The sequence below is a fragment of the Lagopus muta genome, chromosome 2, assembly GCF_023343835.1.
Source record: "Lagopus muta isolate bLagMut1 chromosome 2, bLagMut1 primary, whole genome shotgun sequence".
Lineage (NCBI taxonomy): Eukaryota > Metazoa > Chordata > Aves > Galliformes > Phasianidae > Lagopus > Lagopus muta.
The window spans coordinates 44,957,958-44,974,864 of NC_064434.1; the positions used below are offsets into that span (position 1 = coordinate 44,957,958).

Consider the following 16,907-nt stretch of genomic DNA (forward strand, 5'->3'; position numbering starts at 1 on the left):
TGAATAAGACACAAAAAGAAAAATCACTCCAGACTACTTTGCACGTGGAAACAAAGTATAGAGCATCTTTTAAGTGATTTCACTTCAAAAGTCTGCAAGTTACTGAGGAGCTCAATTATGATTAAATAAACAAAGACTCTCTTTTTAAGACTTGGCATTCAAATCAAAGCAATCTAATAAGAAAGAAAAGGACAGAAATAGTATGTAATTTCTTACTTCATTCTCTATTGGTAGCACACAGTCTGCATGTTCATTAAGCTCCTTCATAGCCAGAACGCTGTTATATGGAGAAGTAATAACATCATCTTCACCGGAGGGATAAACTGAAGTAACAAATCTATACACTTCTGGGAATTCATCCTCAAGCAAATTCAGTACAAAAGTTCCAAGACCAGATCCTGTCCCTAAAAATAAGTAGGAACGACGATGGAATGAAAGAAGGTTAAAAAAAATCCTCCAAGTTCTTACAAGCATTAAGTCTCATATGTTGGAAACATACTAGTTTTCAATTTTATGTATATTCCAGCATTTTGAAGGCAGCAGGAGCTATCTGAATGAAAGAAAGAAGCAAGCTTTTTCAAAGACAAGTAAATAACTAAATGATATTTCTCATATTTTATTAGACAGGATGAAGTGAATAGTCTTACGCATTTATGCAACGAGTCCTAATATGTCACCAGAATTTCTCTGCTCTTTCCTAGCATTTTAAAATCTTTAATTTGAATCTTGAGATATTTGTTTAAAAAAATACTGAGCCAATCCAAATTATTTAAATTTACTTTTTTTGAGGATTTTTTTATAAAACTCTCTTGTTCTCCAGTTAAAACAGAATAACCCCTTTGCCCCAGTACAAATAAATACTTTTTTCCTCATAGCATTAAGTTCAAATCAGAGAATTAGGTTGTTTTTTTTTTTTTCCCCTGTCACATACAGTTAACATTTTCAGCAGCAGACAATGAACAACACAGCTATTTTCTGTAATAATGGAAATTCCTTCTCAAATTAAGCAAATGACCATAAAAAAGGCCTTTGATAAAACTCTTGCACCATATTTAGAGCTATTTTCAGAATCTATTTCCATATCATAGTTGTTTATAATACCTGCTACCCTCAAATTTCTGGGAGAGGATTGCTCAGTGGCAATACAGAAAGGATGTGACTGATTCTCCCTTCAGATTTATTAACAAAATAGGTGGAGTGAATGCAAAAAGAATTATGTGGAAGGAAATGTAAAAAAACAAACAAACAACAAAACTAAAGTAGAACAGAAGCTAAGCAACATCAGAAGTCTACAAAACCTTTCTGAAAACACTTCCCCACAATTAAAAACTTGATCACTACAATGATGTCACTGTTTTGAGGCAACTACCCCTTCTGATCAGTATTACTCAGCTTTTTCTTGTATTCGCCACCTATTTTGATCCATCCACTGTCTTTTCTTGTCTCTAAGATTTAAGCTGTACTTCTAGGTAGCACTTAGTAAAGTAAAAGTTCATGATTAGGGCTCCTCAGGGACTGTGTTATTTCATATTCTTCATGATTAGATGATTACAGCAACCTTTGTTTCAAGACTTAGGCTTTCATTTTTGTTCACCTGTGGCAGATGCAACCATACTAACAAAGAAAGATATACTTACCACCTCCCATAGAATGAATTATAAAAAAACACTGCAGACAGTCACAGTGTTCTGCAGTTTTCCTCAGCTTTTCCACGATGTTCTCCTGGTACTGGCAGCCATACACCTTGTAACCTACAGCCCTGAGGATAAGAAAAGTACTTTAAAAACAGAAAAACAAAATAAAACACTCTAACAACCAATCTTCCAGTTTTCATTTTATTTAACTCCCTCTCTTTGATGTTTTGTATAGTATTGCTTAATAATTCAGAGTCCAGAGCTGGATGTAACCCCCAACTTGTTAGCTGCAAAACTTGACTACATCACAGAAACATGGGAGTTGAGATGTGGTTTTAAATTTGAGAATGCAAGTAGCAATCAGTTCACAGCTTTTGAGCCTGCATTACCGTTTTACATAGTAAGAAAATAAATATCCATGCTGAATGATCAAATTTTAACTATGATCTGAAAGTTACATCTGTTATCAGTGAGGACATCCTTGTATAATAGTGATCTGATCTTCATTTGAGTTCTAGGTGAGTTATTTGCTACCAGTGACAAAGAAACCAAACAGATCATTCTCAGCACACTTGCCTGCTTGTTAGGTGGTGAGCCTATTCCCAATATACCTTCAGTATATTTGTTAATCATTTGATTCTCAGCCTGTGCTGGACTGAATATTACCAGAGGTACATTAGCATATCAGTGAAAATGTGAAATTTATTATGTTAATGAATCTTCTTCTGAATTTCTCTTTTTGATAATGTAATTTATCTGCAGTGTGCCAGCAACCACGATGCTTAGAAATCTGAACATCTTATTTCCATGGTAGGTGCACAGTCCCAAACTAGATTATGGCTCTAACAGAGAAATGGAAGCAGCTGAATTTCAAAGAAACAAAAATATAAAACCTGTTCTTCTGTAAAAAGTAATCAAGAAGCAGCAGCAAAAAACAAACAAACAAACAAACAAACAAAAAAAAAGCAGACAAAATGATTTATCAGCAGAATTATCTTTCTGTAAAATGGTTTTCAAAGCCCTCCTCCAGGTGACAGTGACTCCAAACTCACTGGTAATATGCTGCAGCAGAATGAACCAGAATGCTACCGTTATCATTCCCCTTTTCAAAAGCTATCCAATTAGTTGCTCTGAAGAGGATCTCACCAGTTGTTTCCTGAACCAGAAACATCTGTGATAAGCTGCTTACTATCAAAAACATCTCTCAACGGTCCCTGCAGAATTTCATTCACCACACCCTCCTCCATGTCAATCAGCAGTGCCTGTGAGAAAGAAAAGCATTGAAATTCAGTCAGTAAGCAAGCTGATCTTTGAAATAATTACAAAATAAGGAAAAACATCTACAATAGTAAAGGTACGTTGTTACTGTTGTGCTTCAGAGAGTTGCTGCTGACCAACTTGTCAAGTTCACCCTGACTGCTTTGTTAGCTAATGCATAAATAGCACAGCATTTCAGATACTGCAACTGTTAACATTTAAAAAATACTTTTCCCAAATACTTGGGAGCAAAGAAATTAAAACAGGTGCATTTCAGGTTTTGTTCCTTCTTAATCACTTTAAGTGGCTCAAAAAAACCTACATCCCTTAGTTTTGTTTTGTTTTTTAAATAAATAATTGGTACTATCTGCAATTGTTTTATTAAAATTGTACTTTAAAACACAAGCAAAACTCCCCCAAACCATAAAGTTACTATTAGAAATTTTGCTATTCAAAATACTTAAAAATATACGAAGTATTAGGAAAATCCCTATGCAATCAGACATAAATAAGTGGTGTAAAAATAATAGTCTTCATAAATTGCCTTACTCGTGCTTTTAAAGAACAAATTTTTCCTTTGTAAATATCAGGACCATTACCAGCACTTCTGAAAAACAAAAACAACATTCCAAGTTTAGAACTGTAATAGAAAATAAGGCAATACATATTGGAATATAATTCCCTCCTTAATTTTTTATTGTTCAGAGTAACAAACACCTTGAAATGTACCCTGCTACAACATGCCTCATATTTTCCCTAAAGAACAAAGTTACAGAATACAATCTCAATGAGAAATATCCTAAGCAGTACTTCAGGAGAATGAAAAAGGAAAGCACAGAAAGTTTCCTCTCCCATAGAGCCTCTGCTCTAATTCTACAAGCACTGCCAAAACTGAAAGCAACAACCTTTTTCCTAGCATGTGGTACATTACATCACATAGCGGAACACACTGCACCAGATAACACTGCTACACTTTCAATGGGGGAAGCACAGCACTGTTCTACTGCTCCAGGCTTGAAAGCAGTGCAACTGCACTAGGACAGAGCTGTGCTTGGCTTATTTTGCCACTAAGATCTACTAACTCAGAAACCATGCTGTGTTGACACAGGCTTTATCAGCCTTTTTTCCAGGATTGGTTGCACTGAATCAGCCCACAGGGCTGTGCATTGCATAAAATCATATTTCTTCCCCATAATGAATGCTGGTGCTTTGCACTCAAACGATGAGATAGTCTATTCTGGTCCAACTGCATTCAAGGCTGTAAAAACAAAAAACAAACAAAAAAAAACCCCAAAACACAAAACAGAAAAGAAAAAGGATGCTGGAAGATGGTTCAATCCACCTAGTTTAGGGGGCAATCAGCCTTAGGTTTAAACAAATCAAAGTACGTCTTATCGTGTTCTACACTCAATAGCAATAACATTCTAAAACAACAGTAGAAAGCACTAAGTGTTTTGACTGTGCTCATTCCCATCACAAACAAGTGAAAAAAGGGAGGATGGGCCTGCAAGGGATTCCCCAGGGAGCTCCTATGCTCTCACCCAAAGCAGTTTTCCAAACACTCCTCCTTAGCTGAGCAGCTCACAGCAGCCTACAGGACTCACACTGATTACTCCAGCCTATGCGTTTCAATGTAAGAGTCCACAGTCAGAGTAAGTTCTATTTCTCTTCAGGGACTAACAAAACCTGGAGAGAAAATAAACAATAGCAAGAAAAGCCCACCTTTATCTCTCTCTTACCAGTCCTTGTGGTCTTTCATGACCGCCTGTACTTTCAATCACTCGCATTCAGCTGCTCATAAAAATCCCTGCATTCCTTACAGTCTCCCTGGATTATCTAAGACATCTTTTCTGCATATAAAGCCATACATTTTTTTATTGAGCTCATCCTATAACCACTAGTTCCTGCTGACTGAATAAAATACACATGATCTTTGGAGTAAGACATCATCTTCTATATTTAATAATGTTTGGGTGCTTCAATTTACCACTAGAACACTCAAACATGAAAACTGTTATGCAATCAGCCCATTAGCACATGTTGTTATCTCATACGTTCACTGTATATCTGGGTAATTATTTTGCCTGATCTAAGATGCTTCTAATAGCTATTGTTATACAGCCATCTTATACAGCCAATCTTGCCATTGCTGACATAAATACAGCAGGCTGTTCTCTTTGCTGAATACTCTGACATCTGGTTTCTAGAAAATGAATACCACCAGCAGCTTCTACTGTAGAAGGTGTGTGTTCTTGAAGCACGAGATGAGCAATCATCACGTCAATGAATTTTTGCAGACTGAACCAAAAAGCTTTTAAACTCAAAAACCCCATCCCTCCACAACGTATGCCAATAGCTTCAGTTGCCAGCTGTGATTTGTATTCCCTGGGAAAGGAAAAGGAAGGGCAAAAGAATTTGTAATATAGTGACTGAAGTGTGAAAATAAGTGATTTCAGGCAGTAATTCTATCCCAGATGAAAACACATTTTTTACTTGAAAAATAAACAAATAAAACTTTCTTTCCATTGTGCAGTTCACTGGCAACCAAAGCATCTTCCTACTGCAGTCGACAGCAGAGTTAGGAGTGCAGATGTTCAGATCCCTCATTATTTCAGTACTAGTGGTAAAATGCTCTGTAGACAAGTCACAAATCAAAGCATTTACATAAAGCCACTTCCAATCCTACACCATTTAATCAGTAAAAAAAGAGCGAGTCTGTCTAGATCTGCCAGTGTTTTTACAGACTTTCCTTACATGATAATCCACCTACTTTAATTACCCAGAGAAGTGGTACAGCGTAGCATAGAAAACTGAAATTTGTCATTTTTCTAACACAGGGTTTTAAGACTGCAGTGACATGGGAAGTGAAGTACTTCTTTTTGATAAAACTAAATCAAAACTCACAATAGAAGACCAAAACATTGCTATTTGCCACAGAGTTTGAATTTCTTTTTCCTTAAGTTGTAGTTAATACTACAGTCAAAAGCAGGAAGTGTTCCTTTTACATGGGAATCATCACAAAAGATGAAATCTCACAGCGGAACCTTGCTTGAGACTTCTACAGGGCTCAACAAGGTAAATCCTTCTCCTTTACAGAGAAATTGCACTCAACCTGTTGAAAGTTCAGTGGTTCCATCTGACACATATAAAAACACAGACACTGCTTACAACTAGATCTTCTGGATTTAAAAAAAAAAAAAAAGAATATTCTAAGAAAATTCCTAAGCAAATACTCTTCTAAGAAAAGAATTGAGATAAAACACTACTTCAATGCCATTTTAGTTAAAATGGCATGCTGTGCTTCCACTGTGTAATGGAAGGAAACAAAGGCTGGTCTAATGCTTTTTTTCTAATTGGAATGTAACAATAATACCTAGGTGTCCAATTGTTCCATTCTTATCAGCAAACTGGAAGAGCTTTTGTAACTGGACAGCCATACAATGAAATGCTCCTAAGGTATGAACTGGGCAACTTAAATCACAGCCACTGCTCTGTGCAGCAAATTACAGATAAAAGTCAGATAAAATAGATTTAAAAATTGACACAGCCGTTTCTGACCACCTTATAAATAATTCCATTTACAAGTCTTCAGTGAATGCTGCTAAGTTAGTATTCAGACAGCTTGCAGACTCATCCTGAGCAAAAGATCTTAACTATCCATTTTTTCCAATGTAAGGAAAGGAAAGCAAAACCAAACACCTGCAACACATTTAACTACTGCAATAAATATAATGAAAAGGTAGTGCCTTGAGAAGACAAAAAAGCAAAACCTTTTTCTAATGCAAACTACATCTGGTGTGGAAAAAAAAGGAGTTTTAATTTAGGTTAAGATGATATGCTAGCATTGTTAATCTGCTGTGTTAAATTCACAGTTTCCTGATAAGAAGACTTACCTTGTATCAACGTTCCTAAAGAAACTGCTCAGTGCTTCATCATAAATTCCTTTCTGGAAATAGACAATTTAAGATAAGATGGTGTGTCAGAAGTACTCAGTGCTTTTTCACAGAATAACTTAGGTTACAGTGAATTCCTAGAGGTCACCAGCCAAACTTCCCACTCTCCAAACAGGGTGAACCATCTACGTCCAATCCAGATAGCTCCAGCCAGCATTAAAATTTCATAGAACCCAAGAATATCCTGAGTTGGAAGAGACCATCAGAGACCATACAGTTCAAATCCTGGCTTTACACAAGACCACCCAAAGTTCAAATCCTATGTTCAAGAGCATTGTCCAGACACTTCTTGAACTCTGGCAAGCTCGGTGCCATGGCCACTGCCTTGCAGTCTGTGCCAGTGCCTGACCACCCTCTGGTGAAGAACCTTTTCCTGATCTCCAACCTGAACACCCCTGTTGCAGCTTTGTTGAATTTCACTCAAGCGTCAGTTGATATTAAAAACTGTCAGGAGGATGTAACCAGGATTTCTCTTCCTTTTTTCAGCAGAGAATTAAACAAATACTTTTACTTCATTTTTAAATATTTCGGATTTTACTGAAGATCCCAATGAAACTATTAAATCACAAGGCTGCTGTTTAGCTAATGATGTGACATGGAGACAGTCACGCCCACCATGCTCTGTAGAAGTGAAAGCAGACTGCTCCATTGGTAATTTCTGAACTCCCTGCTGAGGGCTGCTGTGCAAATCACTTTTCCCAGCATAAAAGCTAAAAATATTTGTCAACTTAATACACAGTCACTTTTTTTTTTTTCTTTCTGAAGACCTGATGATACAGTGTTTGGAAAATCTGTAACACATAAACTAAGAGACTCTCAATACACACAGGAACTCCACCTGTTGCCTTTTTACAACTACTTCAGCAAAAGGTGTTCAGGACTGCCCACTATCACCTCTGTTAACTGAAGGTATCTACTAGGAGCAGTATTTCTATAATAATACCAAGAAGGATGTGTTTTTGTTGAAAGCACTCAGCATAATCCCGTGCCCTCTTTACAGCACAGCAACCCTGACCGCACTGCATGCATGAGCATGGGGTAGGAAAGATGGGCTTATCATTGAATGGCCTGGATTGAAAAGGACCACAATGATCACCGAGTTTCAACCCCCCTGCTATGTGCAGGGTCACCAACCACCAGACCAGGCTGCCCAGAGCCACATCCAGCCTGGCCTTGAATGCTTCCAGGGATGGAGCATCCACAACCTCCTTGGGCAACCTGTTCCAGTGCGTCACCACCCTCTGTGTTAAAAACTTCCTCCAAAGCACGGCTGCTTTGTTTGCTATACTGCCAGGGCACCAGGTGGCGAGTTAACCCTGGTAACGAAGGCCTTCAGGGACTCAGTGTGCGCTCCTCCAGGCGGAAAGCCTCGAGAAAGCCGATCAGACCGGAGCAGGTAACAGGCAGCGGGCGCCACTCAGGCGGCGTTACCTTGTTGACGGCCGCGTGCTCCCGCAACACCAGGTCCCAGAAGCGGCAGCCCACCTGGTTCCCGCACTGGCCCACTGCAAAGAGGAGAGACAAGGCTCGGGCAGGGCCGGGGGCGGCGGGAAAGCTCCGCGCTTTGCAGCCCCTTACCCTGGACCACCACCGACTGCGTCATGACGGCTTCGGCGGACCGCCACGACCTCTACTTCCGACCGTTTTCCAACTCGGCGCCCGGAAGCCGCCCTCCCGTCACGGCGGCGGCGGGGGGCGGGCCCTGACAGCGGCACGCCTTAAGCACCGCCCGGCGCTGCTGTGTGGGGACTCTGCCTTTGTGAGCAGCTCGGCGGTGGGGCGGGATGGCTCCTATCTGAGCATATAGAAGCCGATTCGCTATTATTGTTGTTATTGCTAAAAGCGTTTGTTAAGATAGGTTTTTTCCCCCGATATGTTGTTAAGCTTGGTGGTGTCAAATTGAACGAGACTGTAGTAAAAAAATAAAATGAAAAAAAGGAAAATGGAAAAAAAAGCTCAAGCAGAAATGACATACCCATCAAGCCTGCAAATTAGGTTTATCTTCAAGTTCGTTTTCATGATTCTCGAGCAGATAATCGCCCACGTTACCATTAGAAGGAGGCTTCTGTGTTGAACGCAGCAACTTCAGGGCTCTGTGTGAGAGGCAAGAAGTGCAGTAGTGTCCTGTTGCAGTACTGCAGCATGGCTGCTGCAAAATGGTGTGAGGAGCACGTGCTCTCTGCAATCCACAGTTCCTTGCAGAGGGCTCTCGTGGGCTTAAGATGGCACCCAGGCTTCCTGTGGGAGAACTGAAGCAGTTCCATGGTTCATTAGCTGGTGTGGCTGCACAAAATATAACAAATCAGGCTTTTTCCAAATGCACTGGTTCTGGTGTGCAAGGAAGATTCGTTGGATGAAAATCTTAACAGAAATCTTGACTTTATGCCCCAATTTTCGTGATATGGAATACTGATCAAACCAGTTTAGTATACTCTAAATCTTTCTTTACTTTGGAGAAGCCACAGTGCTGACTCATGGACATGACATAGGATCCATCAGAGATCAATTAGAAGCCCCCAACAAATCATGAATGTGAGGCCGCACCATGGGGTTCCACGCTTTGGCTTCCTGTGTACTGTTAAGTCTGGGATGAAAAACATACACTGTTTCCTCTCCCTCAGCTGGGAAATGTTCTGAATCAGAAAAGAAGAATCAGAACACAAGATTCATATTCACAGTTTATCTTGTTAGTCTCCAAAAGGGGTCCAAGGGCAGAAAGTGGTTGTGTAATTACCAGTTTGGCTTGTTGCATGCACTTAGAGGTTTAATGGAACAGGCAGTTCATCATTGTAGAAGAAATAACCACACACTGACTTGTTTCATTGCAGAATGAAGCTCCTGGTTAGGGTAGTGTAAATGGATGAGTCTGGTCATGTTCCCTCAGACTTTTCATCTATGGGAATTAATCACCTGTCTTACGCTGCTTTGTGTTTCTCACCCTTTATTTTTTTCTCAGTAAATACTGTTGTTAAACACCCATTGCATGCCATAGATTTGGAACCCGAGTCAAAATGTAGGAGTAACGCACAGTGAGAGGAAATGAGTTTGCATGGACCGCTGCGAATCAGCAAATAATCCTTAAATCCGAAATGTGTACCATAACTTAAATATATAGGCTATGCTCTCAGTATCTTAACAGACATTTAACTGTGTGGGTCACATGCTGCTGTAGGAAGAACATACTGGACTTTGAACTAATGTTATTCCTAGAATTTTATCAGGACGTAGTTCACACACACATATGTATATATAATTGGTGTTGTTGGCATTTGAGGACTTACTGTCAGACCTTCATCTTTCATATTTGTTTTCAGGCTACTGTCTATACTCTTAATCCCTGAGGATAGAGAAAGGTTGATAGGAACCTTTGTCTGTGGGAGATTTCTACAGATTTTCAGAAATAAGAAACAGGGGGTCAAAGATCCTAATTAAATATTCTGTTTTGAATCAGTTGAGTATTTCAGCTTGAACTTCGATTCTTTCTGACATAGCCATGCAAATTTCAAATTTCAGAACGTTTCACTTTATAATAACACTGTTATTAAAAACGTGAAGGTGGCAGAGGAAAAGTATAATCTCCTTAAGGTCTTTTTTTTTTTTTTTTTAAACAGCCTTTCTGCAGAATTGAGTTACTTATATTCATATTGAAAATGCAAATGAATAACCTAACAGTGCACGTTGGAACTTGGAGCTTTTTCTCAGATCTTTGAAGATGAAGTATGAATTTTCAGGTAGATACAGAAGACTGTTTGAATTCTGGGAAGGTTTTTGCTTAGGCAGTCTCCCTCTCCTAAACACCACAAGCTTCAAAATGAATGCAGGGGTGTATGTGATGTAATTCGTCAGATAGAGAGCTTTTTTTGGTGCATGTGGAATGGCAATTTCAAGGTCCATGAGGGTGCTGGGAGGAGAGAAACTCAATTTATTCTCTACTTTCTCCTGCCTATGCAGGAATCCTCCGGTTTATAGTATTTTTTCTTTCTGCAGAGAAAAAAAACCCTGCATCTCTGAGGCCTACACTGGAAATTTGCCACTGTTGTGCTTGATTAGCTGGGGATGCATTAAAGAGAAGTAAAAGGAATTGTAGTAGTTTGTGAATTTTAATGTATTTTTTATTCATTTACTGTTTTACTCTATTTTTGTTTTCCATATATAAAATATGCAAAGGACGGATTAATCAGAAAAATCATTTTATTTATTTTTTTTTAATATATAAAACTACTGAATGAAACTAAATCTAATTGCAGCAAATATGTCTTAAGAAAAATACTGTTTATTCCCAGAGCTTGGGTATGGATATGAGAGAAAAAGCTTTATGTTGATGTAGATCTAAGATGGACAATTTTTCTGAGTACATGTACCAGTTAACATGTAATGCTCCAGTTAATGCTAGCACTCAGTAAACTGTGATGCTCTTAGGGGGCAGCATATGCTATTCTTGGCTATCTCTGCTTAGCAGCTGCAGACAACCTTGAAAAGAATTTCAGTAATCCTTGTAAAAAATCTATCTAAACTGGGAATCTGCTGTCCTTTTCTCTCCAGCAATAGCATTCTGGAGACCGGGGCCAGAGGAAGTTTAGCTGAAGCTGTGGCATCTTGAGACAGATTAGGGCAATCTGTCAACTGTCTGCCAGTGAATAGAGAGAGACTTCTGATTCCCTTCTTACTCCTGGTGCCAGTTTGCACAGCCTTGACACTGTACCAACTGGTACCAACTGGGAGACCAGCTCACTAATCTGAGAACTTTACTCCAACCCCCAAAATAAGATCTCAGTACGGAACCCCTAAAAGTTTTCTACTTGCATTCTACGTAGTGGCAGGGAGCAGGAAATGGTTGAGTAGCCATATTATTTTTGATATCTCAGAAAAATACATTTGAAGGCAGCTGGATTTGGGGACCCCACAGTGTGCTTGGTAAAGAGTGGGACTCATTGCTTCCTTCTGAATGATGAACAGTGGGCTTTGGAGTGATGAAGAGAGAGGGCTCAGCATCATTGCCAGAATAGAAGCCATTGGAGTGTTCTGGCTTATAGTTGCAGGGAGTGGAATGGGAGATTTGTCCAGGAGAACACATGGGGCTGAAAGCATGTGCAAACTGACAAGACTGGTGAAAAGAAAGGCTGTGGTTGCTGGAGTCATGCTGTCTTCCCTTGTTCACTCACCACTGTAATTGTCTGATAACAGTGGGCTCTAAAGACAAGCAGAGAGGCAGAGATGCCATCCCACCTGCCAAGCAGTCCATGTGCCAGTCTATCCAGAGCTTGTTGTTCCTCACCCACAGTGAGCCAAGAACACTTCAGTCTGTTGAAATCCTTTTCCTACTGAAAGTGAAGAAGGTACTGAGTGGTATCTTCTTGGAGTGGTTCTTCCAACTGTCCATCACTTCAAGACTGCTGGAGACGGTTGTCTCTTCTGTGTTTTCCAGATGAGTTCCTTTACATTTTTAGTTTGGGTGGTGGTGTCCTTTATGCTTTTTTCTTTTTACTACTTTCCCTACTCTGCAACTGGCCAAATTTTGAGTTGGTTCCACCAGTAATTTGCCCAATCATTATAAAAGTTGCTGACAACAGTAGTTCTTTCTTCAAAGAAAATATATCAAAATGTCTTTGATGTCTTATAGCTTATCACAGAAGAGACCAAGTTTTGCAGGGGATTTATGTGTATTTGATGTTAAAACATACTGCAAAGGCCTACAGTTTTACTTTCATTCACCTTCTATGAAGACACAGGCTCACACAGCTCACATCTGCAGCCCTTTGCCTCCTGTTTGCATCTTCCTTTTTCACTCCCAGTTCCTCCTCAGCAGTCTGTCTTTCAGGGCACGTTCTGTAGGAATGTCTGTCTAGTTTGAAGACTAGTTCTGTAAACTGGAGTCTTGCAGTATTTTCACAAGGAAGTGACAATTTATGAGATAAGGATTTGTCTGAAACAGTGACTATGATTCTCCTTTCTATACTTTGTGCTTACTTATGTTATGCTAGTGCAAATAAGTGAGTAAGTATATTTAACACTGTAGAGAAAAAGCTTGAAATTCCGAATTTTCTCTCTCCCCTCCCTTCCTCCATGAGTCAAGTATAATTCTAAAATTACTGACTTAGAAAGAGGTCAGTTCTGTATCTATTCTAAATAATACACCTCCTTTCTCCACACTCTGCTAGAACACTCCAAAAATCTAGAAGTGGGATAAAAACATTATAATCTTTCACTGTTTATTAGCTTACATAATTAAGCATACTCTCTGCTGCCAATATAAATGAGGAATACTTAATGAGTTGAATAGAAAATTATGAAATAAATCCTTGAACACAGTTATTTGCAATGTATGTCTATTAATTGGCTTTATTCTTTAATATGCAGTAGCAGATCTTTTCCTGGGAAACAAGTTGGGACCCAAGATACGGAACAAAATGATGTACAGGGTTTATTTTGGAAGAAACATTTTTAGTATAATTTTATTTCTTTTATAATTCCACATTTTCATGTAGCAGATTGGCTGCACATATAGTATAAGAAATGGTAAAGCTCACTCTTGTGGCATAATAAGAGAACTGCAGAAGCAACAGCTCTTTATTCTTCAGTGATTTTTGTTTCGCGCAGAAATATTAGAAGTGATTTTTGTAAATTGATCCTTGATGTTTTCATATTTTTCTCAGCATTGGTGATGAATAGAACATGGTTTCTTTTGCTCTATAATTCCTTCTTGTGGTCTAAGACACTTCACAGGATTGATGCAGCGTGCTGTCAGGCTGCAGGACACGTATTGATGCTTACAGCACCGCTGACCAAGGCTGCTTTACTAAAACTCACTGTTTTTTCATCAATCATGAAATTACGAATGCAGCCAACGAAGGAGTTGCGTGTAGTCAGGCTGGATGTTAGCAGAGACTCTGTAAGAAACAAATTTTAAGGAAAACAAGTTAGAGCTTGTGAAAAACCAAAATAATCAGGTTGGTAGAATGATCTGTAATGGAACTTAAATCTTCTTAATTGCAGCTCAGTGCTCTTTTCCAAAGCCCATGGCATAATCGATACTATCCATGATCCAACCACCAAGAAAACCAGATAGTGTAGAAAAATTAATTAGATGCTGGAGTAGAGTAGCCAGCTTTTGGAAGAGTCAGAGTATATGAAAAATAGTTTTGTTCCACTGAACATCTTGCATGGATGAAAGGAAGGTTGGTGCCTGCAGACTAGTAAGATGCTGGAGTAAATACGGGGATTTATCTACATTTATGTAAAAGTCTCAATAATATATTATCCATAGAGGCTCAATCTTGCATTTTTCTAAAGCTGCACTTTATTTAAATAACAGAGTAGATGAATCTCAGGCAATGAATGTGTTTGTAATTTCTTCTAACATTATATGTGTTGTCATCCATGCCTGATTTGTTAGGCCGCATTTAGTTTACTATATTTACAGGTTATCAGTACTACATCTTTTTTGTTGTTGTGAAGTTCATTATAAGAATCTTCTATGCCAGAATGATAATAATATTATGGAGCCAATGTATGGCATTGCTTTAGCATTCTATAATTTATGTAGAAGGAGAAAGCTCTATTATGAGGCAGAACACCGTTTGCAATTACCACTTTATATTACCTCTCTGGGAAGAATTCTGTCCTAATAAAACTCCAATTTGGATTTAAAGAGTGAACAGGCATGTGTGCATAGATTTTATGATTCCCTTTAGGCTCATTTTTCCTCCTGCTAGTGTCAGATGGATTTGAACACTGTGCACTCAAGACACTAATCCAAGATAAGCAATATAATAAATGGTGTAGTTAGAGATGTTTCCGATTGACATGCAAGGCACAGAAAAATAATGCTGCAAGTTTTCAATGGGAGATGTACAGGAGATGGTTTAAAAATTGGATCACGTAGTGTTGATTACAGTTTGCATAAGAACCCCAACAGAGTAGCTCTGTCTGTTGAATAAGGGAAGCAAATGTAGTAATCTTGGCCCACGCTACACAGATGGTCTGTGAGTCACAAATTCACGTTAGCAGACATCTGTGCAATAGGACTGCAGTAGTCAGAATAAGAATCTTCATGTTTTATGTTGTGTTCAAAGATGCTATTGCTTGAAGCAGAGGAAAGCATCCTACCAGCAAAAAATCCATAAGGCTACAGTCACAGTGAATTTTCAGTTTCATAAATGAGAACGAGTAAATAAATAACTTCTTAAAAAAAAAAAAAAGTAAACCCTTACTGGAAAGTGTATAATAAGATTTTTTTTTTCTTGTTAGCAGACTAGAGAACTGAGTCCCTACCCAACTCTCCAGAAACAGTGAATGTATTAAATTAAGTGAAAGAAGACATTTTTCTTTTGAGACGTGAGACACAGTATTTCTGATTAGTTTTTGAGACTTTGAATTTTACCAGATTGTTCACATGGGTATCTTTTGTTCTTTTTTGAAATTAAAATTAATCTTAAAATGATAGGATGGTTTGGGTTGGAAGGGACCTTAGCAACTACTTTGTTCTAACCCCCTGCCTAAACATGGTTGGACAAAGCTCCATCCAGCCTGGCTTTGAACACATCCAGGGATGAGACATCCACAGCTCCTCTGGGCTACCCATTTCTGTGCCCCACCATCATAGTAAAGAATTTCTTCCTTGTATCTAATATAAATCTACCTTTAGTTTGAAACTGTTGCCCCATGTCTTTTCACTACATCCCCTGATGAAAAGTCTACAGTCTCTATAGTCCCTCTTCTGTGCTTCCTGTGGAAACTGCATTGACATTTGAGAACAAAGCTGCCACATACTCACCTGGTACACCTCCAATAAACACTGGCTCTCTGTGGTCAGTTGCCTTTGGGTTTAGTGGCCCTACTACGTGGTTGACTTCTGAGTCTACATCCAGCTGCACCACGTTAGCATCTCTAATAACTGAAGGGAGAAGGAACAGATACCAAAAAGATTTTCAAAAGAATCATTTGAAGTCTTTATGACAGAGAGACGTATCTGCTTGATCTAAGTTGTTTGATTTAGTCTTTGCTTTGCTATGAGCTATGGTTACTGTCAGTGCTAGTGTGTGGGCAGGTACTGGCACAGGGTCAAAGAAAGATAAGAGAGTGGAAGCAAGGGTATTTCTGAGTGAGGTTCTTGATTGCTGGTGCTTATGTCTAGACTGTAGGGCATGTGCATGCAATGGTGGGCTGCTGAATAAAACTGGTTGCCAAATCATTCCCAGTAAGGTACCAATTTGAATGCAGTGAGTTTTTCTCCTTGCTTGTTCCTTCAAAAGGAAACTAGAATGCATAGGGAAAGGGCATATACTCAGGTCTCTTCTGTATGCAACGCGGTGAGCATTCACACAGAAAAATAAGGGAGTCCAAAGTACCTGAGGTTTAGGTGTACTTTTTGACTTTCAAACCCAGGAATGAAGGATGCCTATCTGGCACAGGGTAAAATCCTGACTGTAAACCTCTCTCTGTGTGAGGCAGGGGTTCCTCAAATCTGTCCCACTGACCTCTTAAGGGCAGCATACTTGTGCTCCGTACTGACTTCTATCACTGTATTTAACCTCTAATTGGGAAAAATGGAAAAAGAAGAATATCATCTGGTTTACATCTTGGAAAAGGTTGCCAGCATTTCCATGAGGCAGTCATGTGTTCCTTGAACAACAAGCATTCATCTTTCTTTGTATTTGGTAGGAACTTGGTCTTGCTCTCCCAGGACACTACAATTCCTGTGTCTGAGTGAGGAAAAGGACTGCCACTTTCATACAAACTGCATCTTGACAAAGAGAAAGGGAAGACCTGAAAATATGTCCAGTGCACTGGCCCATGGAAATAGATAGCTAGGAAGGAAAGTTTTGGCACTGTTACCTTTCTTAAAGGTATGATCATGCTTTACTGACCTGCAATTCGGTGCCACCTGCCATCGCAGAGACTCTGTTTCAGTGTCACTGAAGTTGAAAAATCCCTGATTCCATTATTCAGTTTCACAGTAACCTGGAAGAAAATAATGTACTTGTTGCTGTAAAACCTTTTTTTCCCATTCTTTTGGGATAATGCAGTATTTTCCACTCAGAAGCAAAATAAATAAATAAATAAA

General features: G+C 39.0%; 2 protein-coding genes across 5 annotated transcripts in view; both read right to left on the bottom strand.

The window, feature by feature from the left end:
• Positions 1-8,550, bottom strand: part of TUBE1 (tubulin epsilon 1) — a 28,472-nt gene extending 19,922 nt beyond the window's left edge. For all 3 annotated transcript variants that reach the window (XR_007374962.1, XM_048935540.1, XM_048935539.1), the window contains exons 1-7: positions 8,423-8,550; positions 8,276-8,349; positions 6,785-6,837; positions 3,441-3,498; positions 2,781-2,896; positions 1,638-1,759; positions 217-404 (exon numbers count right to left, since the gene is read on the bottom strand). Coding sequence is in view for 2 of the 3 variants with exons in the window: in XM_048935540.1 (XP_048791497.1) it covers positions 217-404; positions 1,638-1,759; positions 2,781-2,896; positions 3,441-3,498; positions 6,785-6,837; positions 8,276-8,349; positions 8,423-8,447 (636 nt within the window). In the remaining variant the exon portion in view is untranslated. The remainder of the gene's footprint in view (positions 1-216; positions 405-1,637; positions 1,760-2,780; positions 2,897-3,440; positions 3,499-6,784; positions 6,838-8,275; positions 8,350-8,422) is intronic.
• A 2,467-nt stretch (positions 8,551-11,017) lies between these two features.
• LAMA4 (laminin subunit alpha 4) overlaps positions 11,018-16,907 on the bottom strand; it is a 96,951-nt gene continuing 91,061 nt past the window's right edge. For both annotated transcript variants that reach the window (XM_048935529.1, XM_048935528.1), the window contains exons 36-38: positions 16,711-16,804; positions 15,618-15,737; positions 11,018-13,731 (exon numbers count right to left, since the gene is read on the bottom strand). In XM_048935529.1, coding sequence (XP_048791486.1) covers positions 13,586-13,731; positions 15,618-15,737; positions 16,711-16,804 — 360 coding nt within the window. In that variant the 3' untranslated portion in view covers positions 11,018-13,585. The remainder of the gene's footprint in view (positions 13,732-15,617; positions 15,738-16,710; positions 16,805-16,907) is intronic.